At 37.5% G+C, this 23,988-nt stretch overlaps 1 protein-coding gene across 1 annotated transcript in view; it reads right to left on the bottom strand.

The window, feature by feature from the left end:
* The window catches only part of NDC80 (NDC80 kinetochore complex component), a 36,400-nt gene that overhangs the window by 5,726 nt on the left and 6,686 nt on the right, over positions 1–23,988 (bottom strand). Inside the window, exons 5-15 of the mRNA XM_004020497.5 lie at positions 23,795–23,967; positions 23,020–23,122; positions 21,099–21,188; positions 17,991–18,084; positions 16,831–16,937; positions 15,885–16,029; positions 14,266–14,471; positions 10,448–10,600; positions 8,176–8,265; positions 649–741; positions 8–138 (exon numbers count right to left, since the gene is read on the bottom strand). Of these exons, the coding sequence (XP_004020546.1) occupies positions 8–138; positions 649–741; positions 8,176–8,265; positions 10,448–10,600; positions 14,266–14,471; positions 15,885–16,029; positions 16,831–16,937; positions 17,991–18,084; positions 21,099–21,188; positions 23,020–23,122; positions 23,795–23,967 (1,385 nt within the window). The remainder of the gene's footprint in view (positions 1–7; positions 139–648; positions 742–8,175; positions 8,266–10,447; positions 10,601–14,265; positions 14,472–15,884; positions 16,030–16,830; positions 16,938–17,990; positions 18,085–21,098; positions 21,189–23,019; positions 23,123–23,794; positions 23,968–23,988) is intronic.

Raw genomic sequence — 23,988 nt, 5'->3', positions numbered from 1 at the left:
AACTTACTCCCGCTGAATAGCATCTAACTCATTCATAGCCTCACTGAGGCCCTCGTTAACTGCGCTCTCCAGCAGGTGCTTGTGTTTCTCCAAGGACTCCAGCTCATTGGCACATTTTTTGTCCTCTTCCTCAGCTTCCTATCAGGATAAACTCACAGTTATGTTTTTTCAATATTCACATTCTATATACTCCAGGGGGATGAAAAACAAACATTTATGTCAAGCATTCAAAAAATCAGGTTGCATCATCATTTGTATTCACAGGACTGTTTACTGCTTTACAGGTGGTAAGACTTCAAAGGGTCTTTTGGAAATTTTATACTGTAAACGTAAACGTGATCTTTCGAACAGGCCTATACTGCATTCATTTAGCAGCAATTTCAAGCCTGTATATAGGAAATATACCGAATCACAAATGTAAATATAAAGTAGTAGTGGAATATTAAACATGGTCTATGGTAAAATAGCAGAATTCCAGAAAAAAGTTCTTTAGAAAAAAAAATAACTCCTTACAATAAACTTTGAAAAACAAGACTATTGTAGACAAGATACAGGATATAGCTCAAAGATTTAAGCTTGATGTCGGAACAGGTGCCTAGTCTATCAACATGGCTTTGGAGAACCTCAACAAATGCGCAAAACTCTTACCTTCACTTTTTGTTGGTAAAGATCATCCAGCTTTTGAACTTCTTCTTTCAGAGTTCGTACACTTCTTCTGCTTTCTGTGATCATCGTACTTAACTTGAGGAATAAAACTTTGGTTGAGAAATCATAACTATACATCAAAACATTTTTAATAAGTTATAAAACTTTTGTATTATCAATCAACTAACAACCATTTTGTTTCCTCTAGTTCTTGTGGATTTTTACCTTTCATCTCATACAAATTTAATATTTTTCCAAGAAAAGTTAATTTCAAGAAGGCATTTTAAAATATGTATATAATATTTAAATGCAGAATGGTATAGCAGGGCATTAGTTAGGAATAAAAATATTCGGCTTCTCAGTAAAATAAAGATACCAATATCTGTTTTTCTATTTTTCTGTAGCTGTGAGAGTCCTTAAACATAAATTGTTTTGCTCTCTAGGTTTTTTTTCTTTCATTTAATGGATAGGCTTTTTTTTTTTTAATTGGAACAGAATTTGCTTTACAATGTTGTTAGTGTCTGCTGTACAACATGAATCAGCTGTATGTATACATGTATCATTTCCCTCCCACGCCATCCCATCCCTTTAGGCCATCACAGGGCACCCAGCTGAGTTCCCTGTGCTATACAGCAGCTTCCTACTATCTATCTTACACATGGTAGTGTATTTCTGTCAATGATACTCTCTCAATTCGTCCCACCCACTCCTTCCCCTGCCGTTTTGAAGTCTTAACTTTATTTAGATTTTTATCTACTTTAGTTATGTGGCTTTCATTTGTCTGTTCACTTTCTGGGATGTTAAAGAGAACTACTCACACTGATTTTATTTGATAATATTTACTAACTGGTTATAGCCAATGCATTCTTCCAAAGAGTAATCAAGTTAACATTTAATCTTGTTCAAGTTTGAGCTTTAAGATCTGCTGAAACCAAAACGGGGAAGAAAAAAGGTGTTTCTAAAAAAAAAAAGTGTTTCTTTCATTTCCTGTTGACAAGTGCTGATACCGGTAATTAATACAGAATGTTTTACAGCTAGATCAAGAGGACAGTATTTGCAACAGGAAACAAAGTAGTTGATGTCTTTCTTTAAAAGGATTATTCTACACATACATAAATTTAAAACAAAACATGATTTGGGAAAAATTTAGTAAAGCAATTGTTATTTGGTAAAAGGTAGGATAGTAAAATGACTAAACTTATTTAAGAAACTTGCAGTATGGTACTTTTTTTTTTTTTTCTTGCACACAGTACTTCTCAGTCATCCAAAGTCCCTTAAAAGGGACATTCCTTTCCTATTCATGAGAGAGTGAAAAGTAGGCTGGAAAGAATGCAGTTTACTCAGATCATTCAACTAGCATATGTCCAGAACTCAAAATGAACTCCAAGGACTTTTTCTACATCACTTGCCTTTCACATTTGAAAGACCAGTTACTGAAGCTATAAACTTTGCTTCCAATCTAAAGATGCTACTTCTGAAGCATACAAACTGCTTCATTAAATTCACTTGCAATAAGACCAAAATTGAAACTCTAATAACCAAAACTTCTCCTAGGCCCTCATGGTTGGTCAAATGTGTTTACTTTTAACTGAGTAGCGCTTCTTGCCATGTCAGTTTTACCAATTAATTAGACATTTCCTCTCTCCGCTTTTGATTATGAGTACACATTCCACTGCAGTAAACAGGAGAGGAATTAAAAATAAGTCGCCAATAATTCTGCAACTCCTAAGAACTATTAATATTTGACTTCCTCCCTCCCTTCTTTCTTAGCTCTCAAGTCACTTATAAACAAAGACATCATCAATCAGATTATTTTTTTCCTTCTATAATTGATAGAAGCCACTAGACTGGAATTCCATCACTTCTTGCGTCTAACCAACCAACCAACACGAGACCTTTCCTTGTCCCTTCCAGTTAGTTTAAGGATGTAGGACACACATTTTCTTCATGAACAGAAGTTACCTCTTCAGCTCTTTTCTGGATCCCATGCCTTTGTATTTCTTCATACCACATTCAAATCCATCAAGGTCTTTTGTTCCTGCTTTTTTAAACTTCACCCTTTTCCTGTTGAACTCTCCCCCTCATCTTCAAAACCAAACAACCCTCTCCCATAAAAACAAAAAAAAAACCCACACACCAAAACCAAAAACCTTTCCCACACACCATTTTTCAGCCACAGTTTCACCATCTTTCCTTGGATTCAAACATCTGCAATAGATTTGTAGCAGCCCATGAAGAATAACCTATTCGGATTATAATATCTTCCTTTTCACCATTTACACTCCACAGTAACATGCTTTCTAGCTCCTCTGGTTCATGTTGCTTTTGCAAATGTCAGGAGGAACATCTTTATGATTAAAGCCAATGTGCTTTTCAGACTTAATCTGAGTAAGATCTGTGGTTACTAACCACTCCCTATTGAAACTTTCTTCCTTGGTCTCTAAGATCATGGAAACTCCTGATTTCCTCTTTAAGTCTTGGTGGGGGTGGGGTGATCCTTCTAATTCAATAGATTTCTCTTTCTCTGCTTGTACTTTGGATGTTCTCCTAGTAGTCTCTCTTTGGCTTTATTCTCATTTGCTCACTTGGGAGAGCTCTTGCTCATTCTCATACCTGGGGAATCTCCTGGCTGTTAATTACATGCAAGCTAAAAATATCTACCTGCATCTATGTTATTTCCAAACTCCAACTGCCTACTGGACATTCTCTACTTTGATGTCCCAGAGACCTGCAACAGCATATCCCAGCCTGAAATTCTGTTCTACAACCTTCTTCATATTTTTCATCAAGGTTATAGAATATCGTCACTGACAAAGAATCTCTTTTTGACCAAACTACTCAGGATCTTCTGAACTCTTCTCAATTAGGTTGACCCTTAGGGTTTCATGTTTGTTATTGTGTTATCCAATTTTAAGCAAGAATCCTGCCCAAGTCACTTAAACCAGACTCTCCCATCCTGAATCTCTGATCAGATTCCTCATCCCCTGCCATGTTCCAGGTGATGACTCGTCACCTTGGCTGGCCTTTGGAAAGAAACCTATTAGGATGGTGCTTAGACAGAATACCCCAACTCTGATATTTCCAGCTGCTAATCTCCACCCTGCCCCTTGGCTATAAATTCCCACTTTTCTCTGTTGCATTTGGGATGAGCCCTGTCTTTCTCACCTACTACAAAACTCCACTGTAATAGCCCCTCTTGAATACAGTCTAACTTACTACTGCTAACAAGTATCATAAATAACTTTTCTTTAATATTGTATACCAAAGTTGGACTCCTGGACATTCTTAATCTCGCTCTCTTCCTTAACCTTCACATCCAAGTGGACAACTAAATAATGTTGCTTGAATTTTTTTTTTTGGCAGTGCTGCATAGCTTGCAGGATTTTTAGTTTCCTGACCAGAGATGGAACCTAGGCCCTCACCAGTGAGAGCTTAGAGTCCTAACCAATTCTGTTAACTTTTAAATCTCTGTTCGCCATCCTCACTGCAATAGCGTTGGTTTGCCTCCTAACCATTTATGGCTCAGGATACTGTTAGGTCTCTTAATTGTAGGTCTCCAGTCACATGTACCTCCTGAAGTATTCTTCAGAATGTCAACACTATAAGCTTACTAAGATACACAGGTTTTAAAAAACCTTCAGCGGTACCTGCTGCCTACAGAATAAAAATTCTACCAGTAAGAAAGAACAAGTGTCTCTTCAGAATTAGGTTTTGGTTTTTCCAGGCTTCTTCCCTATCCTACTTATACTCAAGGTAATTCTTTAACACATCATGGTCTTTGGTGTCTGGGCCTTCACAGGCAGGTATGTTTGTCTGTGTTTGTATCGTTTTGTGTATCCACTGGCCAACTCCTACTTGTTATTCACAACTCAGCTCATCTACCACCTCCTTCAGAAAGAACTTATGCTTATCTTAGGTAGGTGTACTGAGAATCCACAACATGCTGTATTTATACTCCAAAAATCTTATGAATTTGTTAAAACTGTTTTCACGTCCACCTTTCCAAACAAATAAGAATTTGCAAAGAAAGATATTGCCAACACCGATTATAGTACAGGCATATATAGCAGACTCTTAAAAAAATACTTGCTAAATAAATTTTAATTGCTAATATTTAAACTTTATACTTATATCCATAAGTGTTTTTCTTCTTTTGTGGTATCTTTGTGGTATAAGGGTTAAACTAGTCTTATAAGCAAAATTTCTTAAAGATAGGTTTTTGTATTACTTCATAATTTAAGTAAATTTCCTCCATATTTATAGTGTATCCATTTCTCATTTTTTCTTGAATGATTTTGGGAATTATTTTAAAGTACTTATCAGATTGATTAGTTTTGCTATTCTGTTTAACCTTTACTATTTCAAACTATTTTATCTTATGCCATCTTAACTTGGTCAAACTACTCGTCAAATCAAAAAATAGTTTTAGTACCCTAATGTTCATTGCAGCACTGTTTACAATAGCCAAGACATGGAAATAAACTGAATGTCCACAGACACAGGAATGGATTAAGAAAATGTAGTGTATGTATATATATATATACACACACACACCGTGGATATTACTCAGCCATTAAAGAGAATGAAATAATGCCATCTGCAGCAGCAAGGATAGACCTAGAGACTGTCATACTGAGTGAAGTCAGACAGAAGGAGAAATACTGTATGACATCTCTTAATGTGGAATCTGAAAAGAAATGATACAAATGAACTTACAAAACAGAAACAGACTCATAAACTTAGAAATGAACTTAAGGTTGCTGAGGGGAAGGATGGAGGGAAGGGATATTTAGAAGTTTGGGATGGGCATGTATACACTGTTATAACTTAAAAGAGAAACAGACAAGGACCTACTGTATAGCACAGGGAACTCAATGCTATGTGGCAGACTGGATGGGAGTTTTGGGGGAGAATGGATACATGTATATGTATGGCTGAGTCCCTTTGCTGTTCACCTGAAACTATCACATTGTTAATTGACTATAAAAGTTAAAAAGTTTCAGTTTTTAGTCTCTGAAGCATACGACATCACTGATCACTCCCTTTTTTTCTAGTTTTATTGAGATATAATTGACATATAATGTTGCATGGGTTTACATGGATAGACCTATGGCTGTTTCATGTCAATGTTTGGTAGAAACCAAGGCAATACTATAAAGCAATTATCCTTCAATTAAAAAAAAAACATTGCATGGGTTTAAGATGTACAGCAAGATGATTTATGTATATATTGTGAACTCTCTGGTCCATGAAATTCTCCAGGCAACAATACTGGAGTGGGTTCCTTTCTCCAGGGGATCTTTCTGACCCAGGGCTTGAACCTGGGTCTTCTGCATTGCAGGCAGATTCTTTGCTGTCTGAGCCACCACGGGAGCCCCTTCTCACATCCTTCTCATATACTGTGAACTCTTTACCACAGTAAGTTTAGTTAGGGTCACTCTCTCTTCTTTACTTGGCTTTTACAGTGTATCCTCCCTCTTCTGATTATTCTCCAACTATTCTGTCTACTTCCTTCCTTTGCCAGTCTTTTGCTACTTTCTTCTACATATTCTAAGAAATGTCACCCACATCCCTGGCTTCAGACCCAGTATCCCTTTTATGTTTTCAATCTATTGCTTCAGCTTCCTTTTGGTTGTCTCATGGAAAGCAAGCTCAACATCTCCTGCACTGCCCTGGCCACTCCTAGCCTCATTTTCTTTCTAATCTATGTTGCCCACCCCAGAAAAACGGAAGTTACTGCTGCTCCTCCTTTCTCTCCTAGCATTCATTCAGCCACAAAATATTTAGGTCCTGCCTCCTTAACATTTCTTCAACCTGTCCCCTATCTTCATTTCCGTAATTTCCTACTTGAGTACTACAGCTTAACCTCTTAATTTCAGTTGCCTTCCCTTCTCAGCCACTTTATTCTATGACCAAAGGAGTCTTGCCAGGAAAAAAAAAAAAAAAAAGCAAATCTGATTAGCATAATAGCATGTGTTAGTCTTCCCCAAATGGGACTTTAGATTTCATATAAGCTTTGGTTATATTAATCTTTGGGACATTGACATGGTACCTAAACTATAGTAGGCATTTCATAATTGCCTCCCTACCTTGCCCAAATTTTCCTGCCTATAGCCTTTAAAAAGTTTCAAGTAGTCTGAAACAGATTTCAGTCAAGAGGCTCCTATTGCTTGAAATTCATACTTTTTTGAGTCTTCAGGTTTACTGCCCACTCCATCCAGAGAGAAATTGTACTGAAGGGGGCTAACACTTCACCTCAAATAATCATCACCACTGGGGCACACCCCTTAAAGCAGTCCTAATTCTTATCTTTTCCCCACACTATGATAGTCACAAAACCCATACATTTGTAGAAACCCTAAATTATAATAACAACAGTATCATGAAACTCTTCACTTATCTAACAACTTTTTCTAGGTGTGGGAGGTGTGAAAAACTCTTTCTAATACAAAGTAAGTATTGATGAAAATTTGTTAACATAAAAAAAGTGTGCGTTACTTTCAAAGTTATTTGTGAAATGCATAGATTTTATTTTCAGATGAGAAAAAATTAACAAGCTTCTATTCTCAGAAAAGATAGGATTTCTTTTGTATCTTAAAATCTGTTAGCCAGAACACATAGTTCTCAAAGAGTTGAATTAGCTAGGGGGTTGCTTTAATTGTTTGGTGTTATATAAACAAATGGGCTTCCTTGGTGACTCAGACGGTAAAGAATCCACCTGCAATGTGGGAGACCTGGGTTTGATCCCTGGGTTGGGAAGATCCCCTGGTGGAGGGGGCAAGGCAACTCACGCCAGTATTCTTGCCTGGAGAATCCCCTCGGGCAGAGGAGCCTGGCGGGCTACAGTCCACAGTGTTTAAAAGAGTGACTAGGTACTAACCATGTAAATAATACCTTTTGTTTGTATTTGAAGAGTTTTAAACTTTTCTTAATCAACTATAACAAATGGGATTCTCCAGGCAAGAGTACTGGAGTGGGCTGCCATTTCCTTCTCCAGGGGATAACAAAGTTTACCCCACTCTAAAGGTTATTGAATACAATAGCCTTCTTTCTCAGCTATATTGGTGATTGTATGTTTCAAGTATCTCAGAAGCAGGAATTTTCTGAACCTACTTTCAGAAACAGAATTTTATAGGCATTTAAAGTTGAATCTCCCTGAATTCCATGGTCCTGAATGAAGAATCTGGTAAAGGGAAGTCTCTTATCTATCATAGCGAGTTAGCTTCTAACTCGCTTCTAAGGTAGTCATCTCAATTTCCTTTTACTATAAAAAGGAATATTACTAAATCACCTCAAGTTATAGGAGGTGATTTGCCATTAGAAAAAAAGGGAGATTTACTCAGTTTCATATCACTTCATCATTAATGATATGTGAAGCTTAGAATGTTTAAGTTACTTAAAAAGTTACTTCAAGTGTTTCTAGGTCAAGGGTATACCTCTCATTTTTCGTATTTTATTAAAAATCCATTCCTTAGCAATTGGAAACCACAAAACATTATGTTTGTTTATAACAACTGTTTCATTACTTACTTGTTCTAAAGTATCCTCTAAACCCATCTTTTTATTTAGAGCTTTATTAATTTCTTCTTCAGTTTGGTTCAAGAGTTCCTTGAGTGGCGCCTATAAAACACATAGGAAGGCCGGTTACATATAATTTCAAAAAGTTCTCTCATGAGGAATCTTTTGGAGATAAGAAGTGAAGCCACGGTGTTTTAAATCTAAGTTACTACACCACTACACCATCAATAAGAAAATAAAACTAATTGTACTGGAATTTCCGTAACTATAGACTATAACTTGCTTTTGGTTTTGAACACCTGCAAAATTCTAGATTGCCTTCTCTCTTCTGGAAATTCACTGCTATTGCTTAAACATTCTTTAAGTACATGTAGTTTAATGTTATCTTTCTTGAAAACAAATTATATGTAGGTTTTATTTTTATGCTCTGTTCTCTAGATGCATCGTTTTCCCCTTAATCCTTTCCAATTCTTTAGCCTTATTATTTTATTTCTTCTTCATTTTTTTGCTCCTCATTCTAACTCTGTTGTAATAGCAGAAGACTTGAAACATGACGACTGTCCACCAACAAGGACTGGATGTAGAAGCCTCGAAAAGTAGGACTGAGGCTGCAGACGGAACGAGGAAGATCTGGACCCTGTCAGGGAGAGGGCAATTTCCCTGTCTACTTTTCCTGAGTTCCTGTGGCAGGACTTAACAGAAGAGTGAGAGAAAAGGGGCTCTGACCACTTTCCCTTCCACCGGCTTTTTCAGTCTAGGAGGCTGACAAGGTAAGAAAGCTTAGCTTACGCCTGCCTTTGCCCGATGTCCCAGGATTTCTCAGTGGCCACGGTTTTCCAGCTGGTGATTGCTCAAGTTGGCTTGCCAAAACTGGGCGGCAGGAGGGAGGCGTTCTCTCGCCCACAAGTCTTCTAAAGTACACAACTCCACGGCGTTTAGTACGTTCACAAGGTACTCTCACTCTGTAACAATCTCATCGCTCCAAAGGAAAACTCTACATGTTTTCAAAACCAAAGAACCTTTCTCCAAATACTACTTCTTGGTAGACAGTTGGGGCTGCATCTTCTTGATGCTATTTTTATTGTCCTATTTCTAGGGGGCAAAGAAAAGATTCTTCTTTTTTGAGCATATGCATTCTTTTTGCATTGGGTAATCTTTTCTACAGTAATTTGATCCAGAAATTGTTTTCTTGCACTAACACATCACACTACTCAAAATGCAGGTGAGTAAACTCTATCTGCCTACCTACCAAGCAGCTGTTTGAGCAACATTAGAGTAAAAGATTAAATGTTCATTGGATGCATTTTTTTCTATTGAAAATGAGCTTATATTAATCAAACTCTGTCTGCCCATAATCTGCAATATGGAAAGCAGGGAATGTGTCTTTACATGTGTTTTTTTTTGGTGTGCTGTGCAGCTCAAGAGATTTTAGTTCCCCAACCTGAGATTTAACCTGGACCTGACAGTGAAAATGCTGAATCCTAACCACTGGACCACCAGGGAATTCCTCTTTCTGGGTATTTTATCTCAGCATCTAGCTGGTATGGAATATAGTTGATACTCAATTAATAATTCACGGAATGAATGAATGATTCTTAAGAGAAAAAGACACACGGTTTTAGACTTTGACATTCTTATATTAAAAACTATTTTGAAAATTAACATTTTGAGGGGGCACTTAAAATTTTTCTTCCTCAAATTACATCCTTGGCCATATTTGAAAATTATGTACAGTACTCTGATTACTGGCCGCTGGTGGTACTTAATGCTCTGTTATACTTCATGCCTTCCTTTGTGTCCTTGTGCCTGAAACCTTTCCACAGATCACCCCATAAATATCTCATCTTTGAAGATTTCATTCCAGGTTCACCATTGCTGTAGAGACTTCTCTCAATTGAGAAGAACTGATCTTGTTAGTATATCTTGTAAAGACTTCTACTAAAGCATGTATAAAGTATTTTGTCTTTCTCCCTTGAGATGAATAGTAGCAACTTGAGAGCAAGCATCAGGTCTCACTTTTGTCTTAATAATCCTTGCATCTACTTTAATATATAATCAAATCTTTTAGAGGAAGAGAGGGAAGATGAGGCTTTATAATTCGAAGAGTAAGGTACAACAGAGAGCAGAGGTCTACTGCCAGGAAAAGGGCAAGTTTCAGTGTTTTATTTCTACATTTAGTCCTGAGTTATGGACCTGCTGAAGTTTAAACTGTTGGTTATAAATATTATGAGCAGACATCAATCCTATCACTTAAAAACCTTCTGAAGTACTCACGATTACGTACATAAACTTGAGCTCTGTATTTGACAAGGCAGTTTGCACCAGCATCAGGATTAAACTTAATTTCAAAGTCATAACCTTTGGAATTTTCAGCACTCTTAGGGATAAGTTTTAATTTTCTAGCCAATTTATGATACTCTGCTAATTGTGTTTCAATCTGTAAGAAGAGAACACAAAAAGAAATACTGTAACAGTTCCATTCCATATGGTTTTCAATTGGCATTTTTTTTTGCAGCTTTACTCAAGATTATGTGTTTTTCATTAGTTTTAAAGTTGGCATTTTTAGTAGTAACAGTAGCAGTTTAAAAAAATAAAGAATTAAAGATTTTATTCACACTAAATCTTAAGATAGTTTTAACACCATAATTAATTAGTAAGCAATATGGTTAGACAGCATCACTAACTCAATGGACATGAGTTTGAGCAAACTCTGGGAGATAGTGAATGACAATGAAGCCTGGTCTGCTGCAGCCCATGGGGTCACAAAGAGTCGGACATGACTTAGTGACTGAACAACAACAACAAAATGTTACTGTTCCTCCATCTATCTGACAAGGAGTTTGGAATAAAAGTCCCATGTTGAGGTATTAACTAAAATTCACTTTTTAAAGTACCAGACAGAAAAATTATGACACGGGAACATACCTTAGCTTTGTCAATGTACAAAATAAAACATTTATTTAAAATGAGCGAACTGTAGTCACTCAAGTCTCTGAATGTTATTTCAACTGTTTTGATAAAAATATTTTACTAACACATTCCACATTTCCTGGTCTTTTCCCCTCTGTTCAGGGTTCTGTTCAAATTACGTCATCAGCAGGCTTTCCCTCTAACATAACACCCCCAATTTCTCTACCCTCTGACTTTATCCTTCAGAGCACTTGTTACCACCTGAGACAGATTATTCATGTGTTCGTCTCCATCACCTGAAAGCAGGCTCCATGAGAGCAGTTGCACCCCTTGCGACTAGAACAGTACTTGGCACAGAGTACTCAGTATCTGATGAAATAAACAAACCTGCAGAGTCTAGGCAATTTGTTTTCATACAGTTACCATCTATAAAATGAATACTCTGAAAGAAGGCAAGGGCAAAAGTACCTATCAGAACGTGCTTAAATAATCTTCAATTTCCAAAAACTTAAAGCAACACTTATATGCAAAATTTAAGATTTCATATTAATAAATCAGGAAATCATTTCAATTACTATAATTTGTAATACAGTAGCTCTCCAGGGATGACTAAGGTATGGAGTTCTCTCTGGCCTTATACTAAATAATCCTAGGAATTACTGTTTTTCACTAGGATTTTGCTGCTGTAATAAAGCAGTTTTCACAAGGCCACGCGCTCCATCCTGCCAGACTGTGGGGACAGCAGAAGGAGACACATTTCTCCTTCCCCCAACCAGCTCAGACAGAGAACATACATCACATTTCTCCTCAAGAGTCTGGAGGTAGCCTCAATGCCCATCTCAGCAAAGAGCTCCAGAAGGGGACTCCCAGTCAGAGGTGGCGGGTGGGATACAAATCAGTTTGGAAAGAAAACTAAGGGGTGGACTCTTTATGCTGGACTTCAGTATTTTGCCTCCATTCTTTAATCTCTCCTAGTCAGTACCCTAAGGTTTTCTTCTCACTGACCATGGCCCAATTGGCCCCTCATTAGGCCCCTGCTTACCCACTTCCTGGGTAATTTTCTTCTTTTAGCCTAATCCTCCAAATCAAAAACAGCACTCATACAGCTAGTTTGAGCTAAACAGAGTTCACCTAGTCTAGAGATTCACAGCTTCCTCTCTCCCACACAGTGCTTGAGAGGCAAAATGTGCTAATAACTGTTGAAGTGACATTTCAGGTTCACCGACCTGGTCTAATCACACTTCAGTTTGTAAATAAGGGAACTGAGGCTCTGAGAAGTCAGATGTTGTGCTGAGGTCACATAAACATGTGCTGGTAAACCCAGGGCTACAATAAAGGTTTACCAAATTCTAGGTTCAAAGACCTTTGCAATTACCATCACTGGCTGTTTCTCAGAAATGCATATTTTTCTCTTTTATACAGGGACAGAGAGGAGCAGGTCAGGAGTACAAGGGAGCACGGATAATTAAGGCAAAGCAAAAATCTGCTGAAATGGCTCAAAAAATGAGGCAGTGCTTATTGCTCAGGCTGAATTGTGCATACGCAGCTGTGTAAAATACAGATTTTTAAAAATGTAAAACAGTTAAAACCTGACCAAGAAGCTGTTTCATTATGCTTATAATGAACTTCACAATACGATCAGGGTGAAAAACCCGCACTGACCCCATAGGCAAACGTAGATACTTAAAGGAGCCTTTTTTAAAAGACAATGCCTTCCAGGACTTCCCTGGTAGCCCTGCCCTTCCAATACAGGGGATGCAGATTCAATCCCTGGTAGGGGAATGGAGAACCTACTTCCTTTCAGGCCTTTCTTAAGGGGCCTCTGTCCACTCCCAAGATACTGGTATTTCCAGAGTTCTATCTTCCTCCTCTGTATTCTTCCTTGGTGAATTTGTCTACCCTGTGGCTCCAATGACAATATATACAGATTCTTACCAAATCTATACTGCAAACCCAGGTATTTAATGCTGCAGTACAGGCCCATGTAAAATAGTCTGTAAGATATTTTCATTTAAATGCTGCATGGGCACAACAGGTCTAGCTTACCATCTCCACTCCTGACTGCCAACTTCTCTATCTCTTCTTTTCCTAAGTGAATACTACTACTCATTGCCTGCCCCATCACTCAAACCAGACCCTGGTGTTGGCTCCCTTCTTTTCGTCTCCTTATTCATTCTACCTCCTAAGCAGACAGAATCCACCCATTTCTTTGAATCTCCACTAGCGTTATCTAAACTTCAGCCTGTAATTTCTACCAATTACTTCCCACAGATTCTTATCTGACTGCGTTGCTTCCTTCTATCCATTTTTCACATTATCAAAAATGAGATCTTTCTGAAATGCGATCTTATGTATTTAACGTATTAATGGTCTGCTTCCTGGAGCTTTCAGGATAAAGTCTGAGCTTCTAAACGTGAAAAGGATGTTCACCATCTGGTCTTTCTCATCCTTGAGTCTCATCTTCATGCCACATCCCTTGCTGTTAGGCTCTAGCCACATGGAAAGCTCAGGACAGCAGTGTCCCTGGTGTTGCTTCCTCCCTAACTTCCCCACACACGTCACTTGCTGGCTCCCCAACCTGGCCAGGCTAATCCTCCCTCCTCACATTCCCCATTCAGCTCAGGTCTTACATCCGCAAGGAAGCCTTTCTGAAAACCACCGCATCCATCACCCTACACTATGCACACCAAAAGGTTGTTCACGTGTACTATAGGCTTCCTCAGTATGCAGTGGAGGTCTGATCTCATGGTAGAGAAATGTCAACTAGAACGGCAGTTTCTTGAGTTCCTATGTCGTTTTATCCTCCATCTGCACCCGACATGGCAAGTGGTACACAGCAGATGTTAGAACACATGTCTGAGCAGTGAGGACGTAAATGAAGAAGTGACTCATGTCCACTTCTAGAATAAAAGGCCTGGGACTTATGAAAACTATTTCCACGGCCTTAGAGACATTTTTTGTTCATTTCTTGGTTCACTATTGGAAAATACAGGCTATCTTAAGTATGACCGAGAAACTGGGCTGTTACTGAATTGACATGAAGGGATGAGTCTGGTTTTAGTAAAATGTCAATGCTGAAAAGTTTTACCTCTTTAGCCAATTTCTTCTACTCACTCAGTTCTTCTAAATTGGGACGGACCTTTACAAAGGTAAGTTCTGATGAGGTGCTGCTCTGGGAATGGTAAGACATACCGTCTCTTTGCCTCGGGCATATTTCAGCTCCTCATTCCACAACTGCTGCTGTTCAGCCTCTAGGTCCTTGGTTAATTTATTAATGGTCTGCTGCAATTCATTTCTTTCATGATTTATTCTCTCAATGTCTGCAACCGAGTACTTCTGGTTGTCAACAATATTCTGTAGTCGAGAATTCTCCTGTTTCATTGTTTCACATTCTAGTTCTGCATTGCAAAAGAAATAAATTAAGTTCCTTCAATTCTAGTTGATTAAGATGTCTAAATTTCCTTGTCATTATGGAGAACAAATACTAGTGGCCAAGTGTGAACTATTTAAAGAGTTGATGTAGAGCAAAGCTAATATATGTAATCAGACTTACTTGGAAAAAAATAAATCAATTTATTTATTAAAGACAGATAATTACTGTCCTTGATATGACAGATGATCAATATTCCAAAGAACAAGAGTTAAATCAAATAGCCTAAGGAGTATCTACATAATTCCTACATGAGACAGACACACTCGTAAAACCCTTAAAAGAATAAAATCAAACTAGGCAGAGACCTGGGAAAATAGTAAAGTAGGTCCACATAGCTATTTATTTTGTAGACTGCCAGCCAATGGCTCTGTGATGTGTAGATATCTTTCTTTGTGCTACTTTTGGCACCATAGAAGCATCCCATAGAAGCAATTCATGGGCCACAGTATTTTCAGTTTTATGATTAAGATCCATATCTGTTTATGAAACCAAGGTTAGGAGCACACAAGATATAAACAAACTTTCTTTAGTTGGGCTTTTATAGCATCTTTTCATGTTATTTTCAATCAGGTTAAGCTGTGGGGTAGCCTAGGAGGTACTGATAGTGATAGAAGATAAGGCAAATATAGCAGACTGAGGCTGGCAAAGATTTAAAAACCTGGCATATTAATTACAAGGTGGAATTAAAGATATGTTTATGTTCAGGCAGCATATGTTCTTAGATTAGGTCCCTCTTGGCTTCAAAGAGTCAGGTATCTGAAAACATGTTAGAAGGTATAGGAGGTTGAATCATGGTCACCCAAAGATGTGAAGTCCCAGACCCTGGAATCTGTAATCAATACTTTATTTGGACAAGGAGTCTTCACAGATGGGATTAAGTTTTTGCAGTAAGGAGATTATCCTGGATTATTGAAGTGGGCCCTAAAGGTCATAAATGTTCTGAAAAGACAGGCAGAGAGGAATTAACACAGACAGAAGAGACACATGCATACAGAGAGGGCCGTGTGTAGATGCAGGCAGAGACTGGAGTGGCGTGGCCACAGTCTCAGGAATGCCATCGGACTCCAGAAGCTGGAATAGGCAAGGAATGGGCTCTCCCACAGGGTCTTCAGAGAAGGTGTGGCCCTGCCAATTTCCAGCCTCTAGCCTTCTGTGAGTGGATAAATTTCCACTGTTTTAAGTCACCAAGTTTGTGGTAATTTGTTACAGCGACCTCAGGAAACAAATATAGAAGTCACTAAAAACTTGGTGGCCTGCTACCAACATTTACCATTAAGAGGCAAAAAGGTATGGATGACAAAGACTGCTCTGTATGTGCTAAGTCCCATGCATGCTCCCACCCCAGTCTAAATGAACTTTCAGCACTAGCTGTGCTTACCTACTCTAGAAATTTCTTCATCGAGACCATTCAATTTCTGGTCAAGAATGGCTGAATGGGACTCCAAATTGCTCATGTATGCCTGATACTTCTGAACATCTGCTTGTAAAGAAGTTTTCAGTTTTCTCAATGACTCTAGACGATTCTTTAAAAGAAAAAGAGTATGAAGTTATTCTTGTCAATAATCATTTCATACTTTACTTGAAAGTAAAGCAATATTCAAATTCATCTTAAAGAAAGGTAAATTAGAGTCTTCTTTTCATTTTTAGAGGGAGTCAAAAAGAACTAAAAGGGGAGTTTACTGTTATTACCCAATTGAAAGGAGTATTTTTCAGAAGCCAATTTGGGATAGAAAAAGTCAAGGGCCAGATTGAAAAAGCACAAACATTTAAAAATCTGTTACTTTATAGAACATTTCAATATCATAATACACAAAATAACATTAGATATCTGGACATCATCATTTAGCTTTTAGAAATCCCTCAGCATACAATGTATTATACAAACTCATTATCATTCTCTTTCCATGGATTACAAAGCTCAGGACCTCTCGTTGGTGCTCCCATGAGGTATGTAACATGGGGACCTTGTTCTAAAGATCCTTTTGATCTGATGTAAGTAGATAAGATTCTTTCATCATATTCTGAACACCATTAGTCCCAGACCAATAGATCACAAGGGAAAACAAAGCTTTAGGGAGACCAAACATGTTTTCATTAGGAGTTGCGGCCTATATTAAAAAAACCTAACTTTTAAGAATCTTATTTTGCTAATGCATTTCCTAATGCAAATTTATGCATTTTAATGAATTTTGCTAATGCATTAGAAATTTTTTTTTTATCCATATAGCTGTTTCTTTATACAAAGCAACAGCTAGTTTTAGCCACGGAGATCCAAGAGTGTCAGTAACTGTGTAAGCCTATTTAAGATTAGCATGTTTACTAACCGGTTCTTTTTCTCTTTCTTGCTCCAATCTTGCAATTTGTTCATTCAGTGCTCTGTTTTTTGCTGCTAATGATTCCAGCTTGGAAGCATCTACGTTAAATAAATCCTCTGGAGAAAAAAAACCCCAAAATTTTATAAGGTCTCAGATCTGCCTAGGAAAGTCTTCCCCAGGTTTTCACCATTGCTCTCTCCCTCACTTCCTCTAGTCTCTACATAAAACCCTCGCAGTGAAGGACCTCTTCCCCTCTGTAAAACTGCAATCCCTCCCTGCGGTCCACTGCACTCTGCCGCCCAGGCCTACTTCATTTTCCTCTGTGGCACTTACCACCATCTGACTTACTGTTCATCTGATTATTGTCTCTGTCTAATAGAATGCAAGCTCATGAGGGCAGAGATTTCCCTCACTCATTAATGTATCCCTGGTGCTGACATGGTGGGCGGCACATAGTGTGTATATAATAGTTTGAATAAATGAATATAATTTATATGCTTTATTATAACTGAAATAGCAAAGAAGTCACTAGTGCTTTTGGTTTTAGATCACTATGAATTTTCCTCTTTAAAAAGAAGCCCAACATCACATACTCTGCTTGTTCCCTTTCTCATGTGGACACACTGAAACCATCCTCACTATTCTCCAGAAAGGTATATATCCCACGGATACACAAGAGAATGCTTTCATTTTGGGGGCTGAGAGTGGCAGGGTATCCTCCTGTTCTGAATGATTCTATAGTCTTTGCAGGATAGCTTTACACATCTTAAACTTAGCTATTTTACCTACCACTCTGGCATTTTATATATGACTATTATAAAAAAAGAAAAACGATGTAAAATACCTATGAAACATTTTTTAAAAGTTAGCCAGTAAGTTCTGAATGTCACTAGATCATAGCTGAGTGGAAAAATAATTTCTTTCTTTGGAAATACAATGGCCCCTTAACTTTCTGACATGAATTATGGGAGACCATAGGTCTTTTTACTAACTGGTACTTTACTTATTAAAATAATAAAGCAAGGACATCCTTTATTTCTCTCCACCAAAGAAGCAGTTATAATAAAAATAAGGAGGTATCTAAATACATTCGAAGTGAGGAGCTCATATAAACATTCGGCATAGTAAGATAACCTACACACCAGCACACTAGGAGCAAAAGCACTTACTCAGCTTGGACTGCAGCTCTGCATTCATCTCATCGAAGCTGTCAGCACCAGTCATGAAACTTTCATAGCATTTTATGGTGTAGTCCAAAAACAGCTGATTGGGTGAAGCAGATTTAAAAACTCAGTCGTGAATCTCTATTTAGTTTGTTTCACTTTTCTAAGTGAAAATTTAAATATGAATGAAAATAATGAAAGTCAGGAATACCAAGTGGTTACATGAACTCCTGTAAATGAGACACAAACCTAGGGAATATCATTAATTATGCTGCACAGATTTACTCAGTCTGCTACTTCTAAAGTGAATAATGAGGATTAAAAGAACACTTAAATTTGAATAAAGGTGTTATTTAGTAAATGGTAAAAAAAAAAAAAAACCCAAAACCCAGAAAAGCCCATAACTTCAGAGAAGGGTTTTGAGAAGGTGAGATGATGCTTATTAATGCAAATGTGAGAAACCTATATGCAGGTCAGGAAGCAACAGTTAGAACTGGACATGGAACAACAGGAAGAGGAGTACATCAAGGCTGTATATTGTCACCCTGCTTATTTAACTTCTATGCAGAGTACATCATGAGAAACGCTGGGCTGGAAGAAGCACGAGCTAGAATCAAGATTGCCAGGAGAAATATCAATAACCTCAGATATGCAGATGATACCACCCTTATGGCAGAAAGTGAAGAGGAACTAAAAAGCCTCTTGATGAAAGTGAAAGAGGAGAGTGAAAAAGTTGGCTTAAAGCTCAACATTCAGAAAACGAAGATTATGGCATCTGGTCCCATCACTTCATGGGAAATAGATGGGGAAACAGTGTCAGACTTTATTTTTTTGGGCTCCAAAATCACCGAAGATGGTGACTGCAGCCATGAAATTAAAAGACCCTTACTCCTTGAAGAAGTTATGACCAACCTAGATAGTATATTCAAAAGCAGAGACATTACTTTGCCGACTAAGGTCCGTCTAGTCAAGGCTATGGTTTTTCTAGTGGTCATGTATGGATGCGAGAGTTGACTGTGAAGAAAGCCGAACGCCGAAGAATTGATGCTTTTGAACTGTGGTGTTGGAGAAGACTTTTGAGAGTTCCTTGGACTGCAAGGAGATCCAACCAGTCCATTCTAAAGAAGATCCAGCTGGGAAAGACTCTGATGCTGGGAGGGATTGGGGGCAGGAGGAGAAGGGGACGACAGAGGATGAGATGGCTGGATGGCATCACCGACTCGATGGACGTTAAGTCTGAGTGAACTCCGGGAGTTGGTGATGGACAGGGAGGCCTGGCGTGACGCAATTCATGGGGTCGCAAAGAGTCGGACATGACTGAGCGACTGAACTGAACTGAACCATCTTTGAGGATGATGAAAAATTTTAATGAACTGCTAATTATTTAAATCCAATTAATCTGACAAGATTTGACTATGAAAGCCAGAACATAATTAATAAAGGCTGTAATTTACACTGTAACTTCAGGTTAAAAAAATGGCAAAGTTAGTGGAGATTTGAACAGTAGATTAGCACTCGATATTTATCCAAGGGAAAATAACACTCCATTTTGCAGTTCTGAGGTGTTCTGGTCACTGAGGATGTATCCTTTGTTAGGAGGCAAGGAGAACTGATAAGAATTTTCCACAGTCAGATGAAGTCAGCATCCCTTAAGACAAACCAATTCCCTCTGCCCTGATGCTCTGCTTACTAAGCAACCTTCTCATTACTTGGTTGATACGGAAGGGGTACCCTGAATAGGTGGCATGAGTATTCATTCCTGTAACTGGAAAGATGGATCACTAGGGGGAAATAAATAGATTTTCATTCCTCTTCAGATGTGAATTTGGTTAAGATGTCAATCAGTTTTCTTAAGTTCGGTTGATTTTGATTTTGAAGGTTTAAAAAAAAAAAACAACTGAGTCTCTAGATCCACAGAGCAGAAACTCAGAACCTGGTGAAGTTTGGTATTTTGGTAATTCTTTTAAATTACATTAAAAATTAATTTTTAATTTAAAATTAAAGTAACTTAAAAATAGTACTTTATAATTTCCAAAGTGCTTCTTTATATATATTGTCATCTGAAATAGCAGCGAAGACAGCAGGAATAACTTTGACTGGCTTAACCTTTAGGATGACTATCAAGAAATTAATAATTAATTTAGTAGGTGTTATAATTTTATTTGGGTAAAAACTGAGGTATAATATATTTAGTCTAGCACACATATTGCAACATGGGAAGAGAATTCTCTCAAGAGGATCAGAGGCTTTCTAGCTGCTTTTCTAGCAGGGATCACCAATCAAGTATTAAGTCTAAAACAACTAGGCAACACCATGGCAGTCAGTACATTTACCTTTGAATTTGAACCATTCCCTAGGTAGTAATAAAAGATGAGGTTGAGGCTATTTCTACTTTCTTTTTATGACAAGTGTTCCAGAAGGTGAAGAACAGAATTAGAACACAGGATGTTTATTTTTCATCTTAGGGAACCGCATAGTGATTGGTCTTTTATATTAGCTAGGGGAAACTGATGCTCAATCTCAATACTATAAATTTATTCCTTGGGGTGGTGTTTGCTCCATCTGGATACATAAATTTGTCTGTTTCAGGAAACAGGGCGGAGTTCGTTACATAGTTTAGGCTCCATTAAAGGACCTTCTGAGAACCAATTTAGACTATTTATTTTATCTCAGTTACTTTTAGAGGCGGAAACTACCCTAGCTAAAATGGTCAAAACAAAACAAACAAAAAAACCCACATGCCATCTATTTTAAGACCCAGTCTTTTATGCTTTGTGTCAACAAAATATATTAGAATAACGATGCCAGTGATGATTATCTTCATTCTAAAAGGGGAGAAAAAGAAATATATCTACACATAAACAATAACGTTATGTTTTAATTCTAATTGCCTTGTCTTTTTTACTTAACATTTCCAAATTTCTGTGCTTATTTATTTTTAGGAAATTATAGTGTGAATCCAAGAGTAAATCCATTGACTAGTATTTCCAAAAATCAATTTTAGATTTCCAGGAAGCAAAAAAGACAAGTTTTACAAAAGACTATGGTAATTTCAATAATGACACACTTAGTAAACAGTATCAGATGACTAATGTTTATGGTAAAGTAAGGTACCTTATTATGCATAATTCCATCTTCAGTTTCTTCTCCCCAAGGCTGTCCATCATCAAATAAAGGTGAGCTTTCTTTCATGGCATTATGTAACTGTTCAGTATACAAACATATTAAACTGATTAACTTTATGAGAAAAACACATTTTTCAAGTTTTGCCAAACTTGTTTTCAGTGTCATTTTTAGAAGCATTTACATTATTGCATGATAAAGTCTCTTGAGAGGTTATTCTTTTAAACCTTACACTGTAATCCTTTTGACAGTTTAATAACTAAGTCCCTTAGGATTAAAAAAGGATGGGATCCATATTTAGTTCTATTCTACAAAGAAAAATATGCTTTCCTGGTGGTTCAGTCGTAAAGAATCCGCCTGCCAATGCAGGAGACCTAGGTGCAATCCCTGGGTCGGGAAGATTTCCTGGAGGATGGAATGGTAATCTACTCTAGCATTCTTCCCTGGGAAATCCCATGAAAAGAGGAGTCCATGGGATCACAAAAGAGTTGGACACGACTGACTGACTACCCAATAATGGAGAAAAACATGTTGATCTTTTACACTGTTAGTAGCCCATTGAGAACATATGTATTGCTACACATTTTAACATAATTCTGAGAACTGAAAACAGAACTGCCACAAAAGCTAAGCCAGTAATAATGATTTATCTTAAATGAACTTAATTTTGGTACTCAAATGTTATCTGACTCCTTCAAAATGTTTAAGAGTGTACTTTAGGTTGAATTTTACAATATAAAGTCTTCATTTAAACAAATATTTAAGCTGAAAGTGATAGCAAATAATAAATTATAGCAAAACATTCAGATGTTTATAATTAACAAGCCAGAAGGAAAATGCCTAAATGTTTTTAAGGCACAGAAGTTCCACTTCAGAACATCTGTTTTATAACTTGTTTTAAAAATAAAAAGAATTTGCTATAAAACCTAAAGATACAATGTATATTTAGTATAATCAACACTGAGCTCTAAAAAAAATGGACTCTGCATTAGGAGTATAAAAGAACAATCAATTTTCTTAGCCTAGCACTCATTTACAGGATTGCTGAGTGGGGATACTGTCCTGAGCCTAGAGTTGCTTGTCCTAGCGTTCCTTTCTTGTTCCAAAGGCACTCATCATCCCTTCTGTGTATCTAGAGTGGATGTAGGCAAGCTCGGTCAACTCATCCTTTACCTCTTCTTCACTTGACAAGGCCTCATGTGACAATCAGATTTAATTAAGACTGAAGACATGCAGGGCATAGCCCAAGATGAAAAACAGAATCTTCTACCTGTCATCAGGGTAGATAAAGACAGTTTCTGTTGCTGTGTCAAAGGTCCTTGCGAGAACTCTTGCTACTCTGCAAAGTTGAAGGTGAGCCTTATGGAGGCACAAACAGATCCCCAGAACTGGAGAAAAGACTCTTACTACAAGAACTGAGAATTCTGAACTGAGAAGATTTGGTTGAAAAAATTTCAATCTGAAATCATATAAACTAGAAATATGGACTTGAGTAAACTTCTCTTATGTAAAGGTGTCATTTACTAACAAACCACCACTCCTCAATAATATAAAATATGAGAGGAGAAAAGACTCTGAGGAATCTGAGATAAATGTTCGGGGGAAGTTCCTACTGACATTATTTTGCTGTTTTTTTTTTTTTTTTTGTTGTTTGAATTTTGGGGGGTTTTGTTTGTTTCAAGCTGTAAAACCTCATGAAAACAAATGATCTCCTTGCCTTTGGGATATTTCCCTTTCTCTCCGGTGGACTCATGTAGTAACATTTTGAAGGACATAAAACCAAACATGCTCTGAAAACTGACTCAGACTTGCAGCTAATTGGTAAAAGCAAGATTGGGAAAGAAAAAGAAATATTCTGAGGAGGGGGGGAAAATCTTTCCTATGTATATATTTAAAATGAGAAATCAAATACCTTGATGCAGTCTATTAGCCAAACCAAGGCTGCCACAATGTGAGGCCACGTATGAGGGGCCCCCACTGTATACATGGAGCTTTTCGATAATGCAAAAGGATACCTATGAAAAATTAGAAAAAATAAGCTAGCATGTTTTTATAAAAATAATGGCTAAATTAAGCAAGAAGTTACATTTTAAAAATTCCAAGTATATACCAATAGTCTTGACTTGTTTAGAAATAAAATACTTGTTGAGATTCTCTGTCATCTTACTCACAAATGATTTTGTGTATTTTTTTGACGATTACTTTGTACACATATCCCCTAAGTTGCAAAACCTGACTTACAACCAACAGGCAGGACTTCTCTTCTGAAAGATTGTTCCCTCAAATGCAAGGCACCCTAAATAAAACTCATGTATGTACTCCTCAAATCCCTCTCTCCCTGTGTTTGTCCTATGCAGGCTTTTCTGGACTCTTATCTCACTGCATTTTCACCTGACTTTGACACCTGTCTTCTCTGATCTATAAAATCTGCAGGATCTAGTCCATCCTATCTATTCCTTGTAACATAAGTAGTTGAGGGCTTTATGATCTACCATCTGTATTTTACTAATAATTCCCAAATAGCTGGGTTTTTTTTTGCCTTTTCAATTGATCTTGCACCTGTGACCCACAGGGGCCATCTTAAAGTACACTACTTCTCTAACTCAAAATCTTTACACACTTACTGAGTTTCATTCTCCTGTGTTCCAGTAATCTCTTTAGGCTAAAGAGAAATATAACATACAAACCCAAGATCTCTAAAGATTCTTGGAACCTCTTCTTCAAACTTTGTGTCAGGAAGTTCATACGAAGGGCAGAGGAAGCCATAAAGAAAAGTGAAGATCTTCAGGAAGTCTTTAACAGAAGGAGCTTGTAGAGATTTCATGGATACACTATATGCATAACCGTTTTCTGAAAGAAACTACAATAATCTATATGAAAT

This window comes from Ovis aries, chromosome 23, assembly GCF_016772045.2.
Source record: "Ovis aries strain OAR_USU_Benz2616 breed Rambouillet chromosome 23, ARS-UI_Ramb_v3.0, whole genome shotgun sequence".
NCBI lineage: Eukaryota > Metazoa > Chordata > Mammalia > Artiodactyla > Bovidae > Ovis > Ovis aries.
This window is presented reverse-complemented; position numbering and strand designations above follow the sequence as displayed.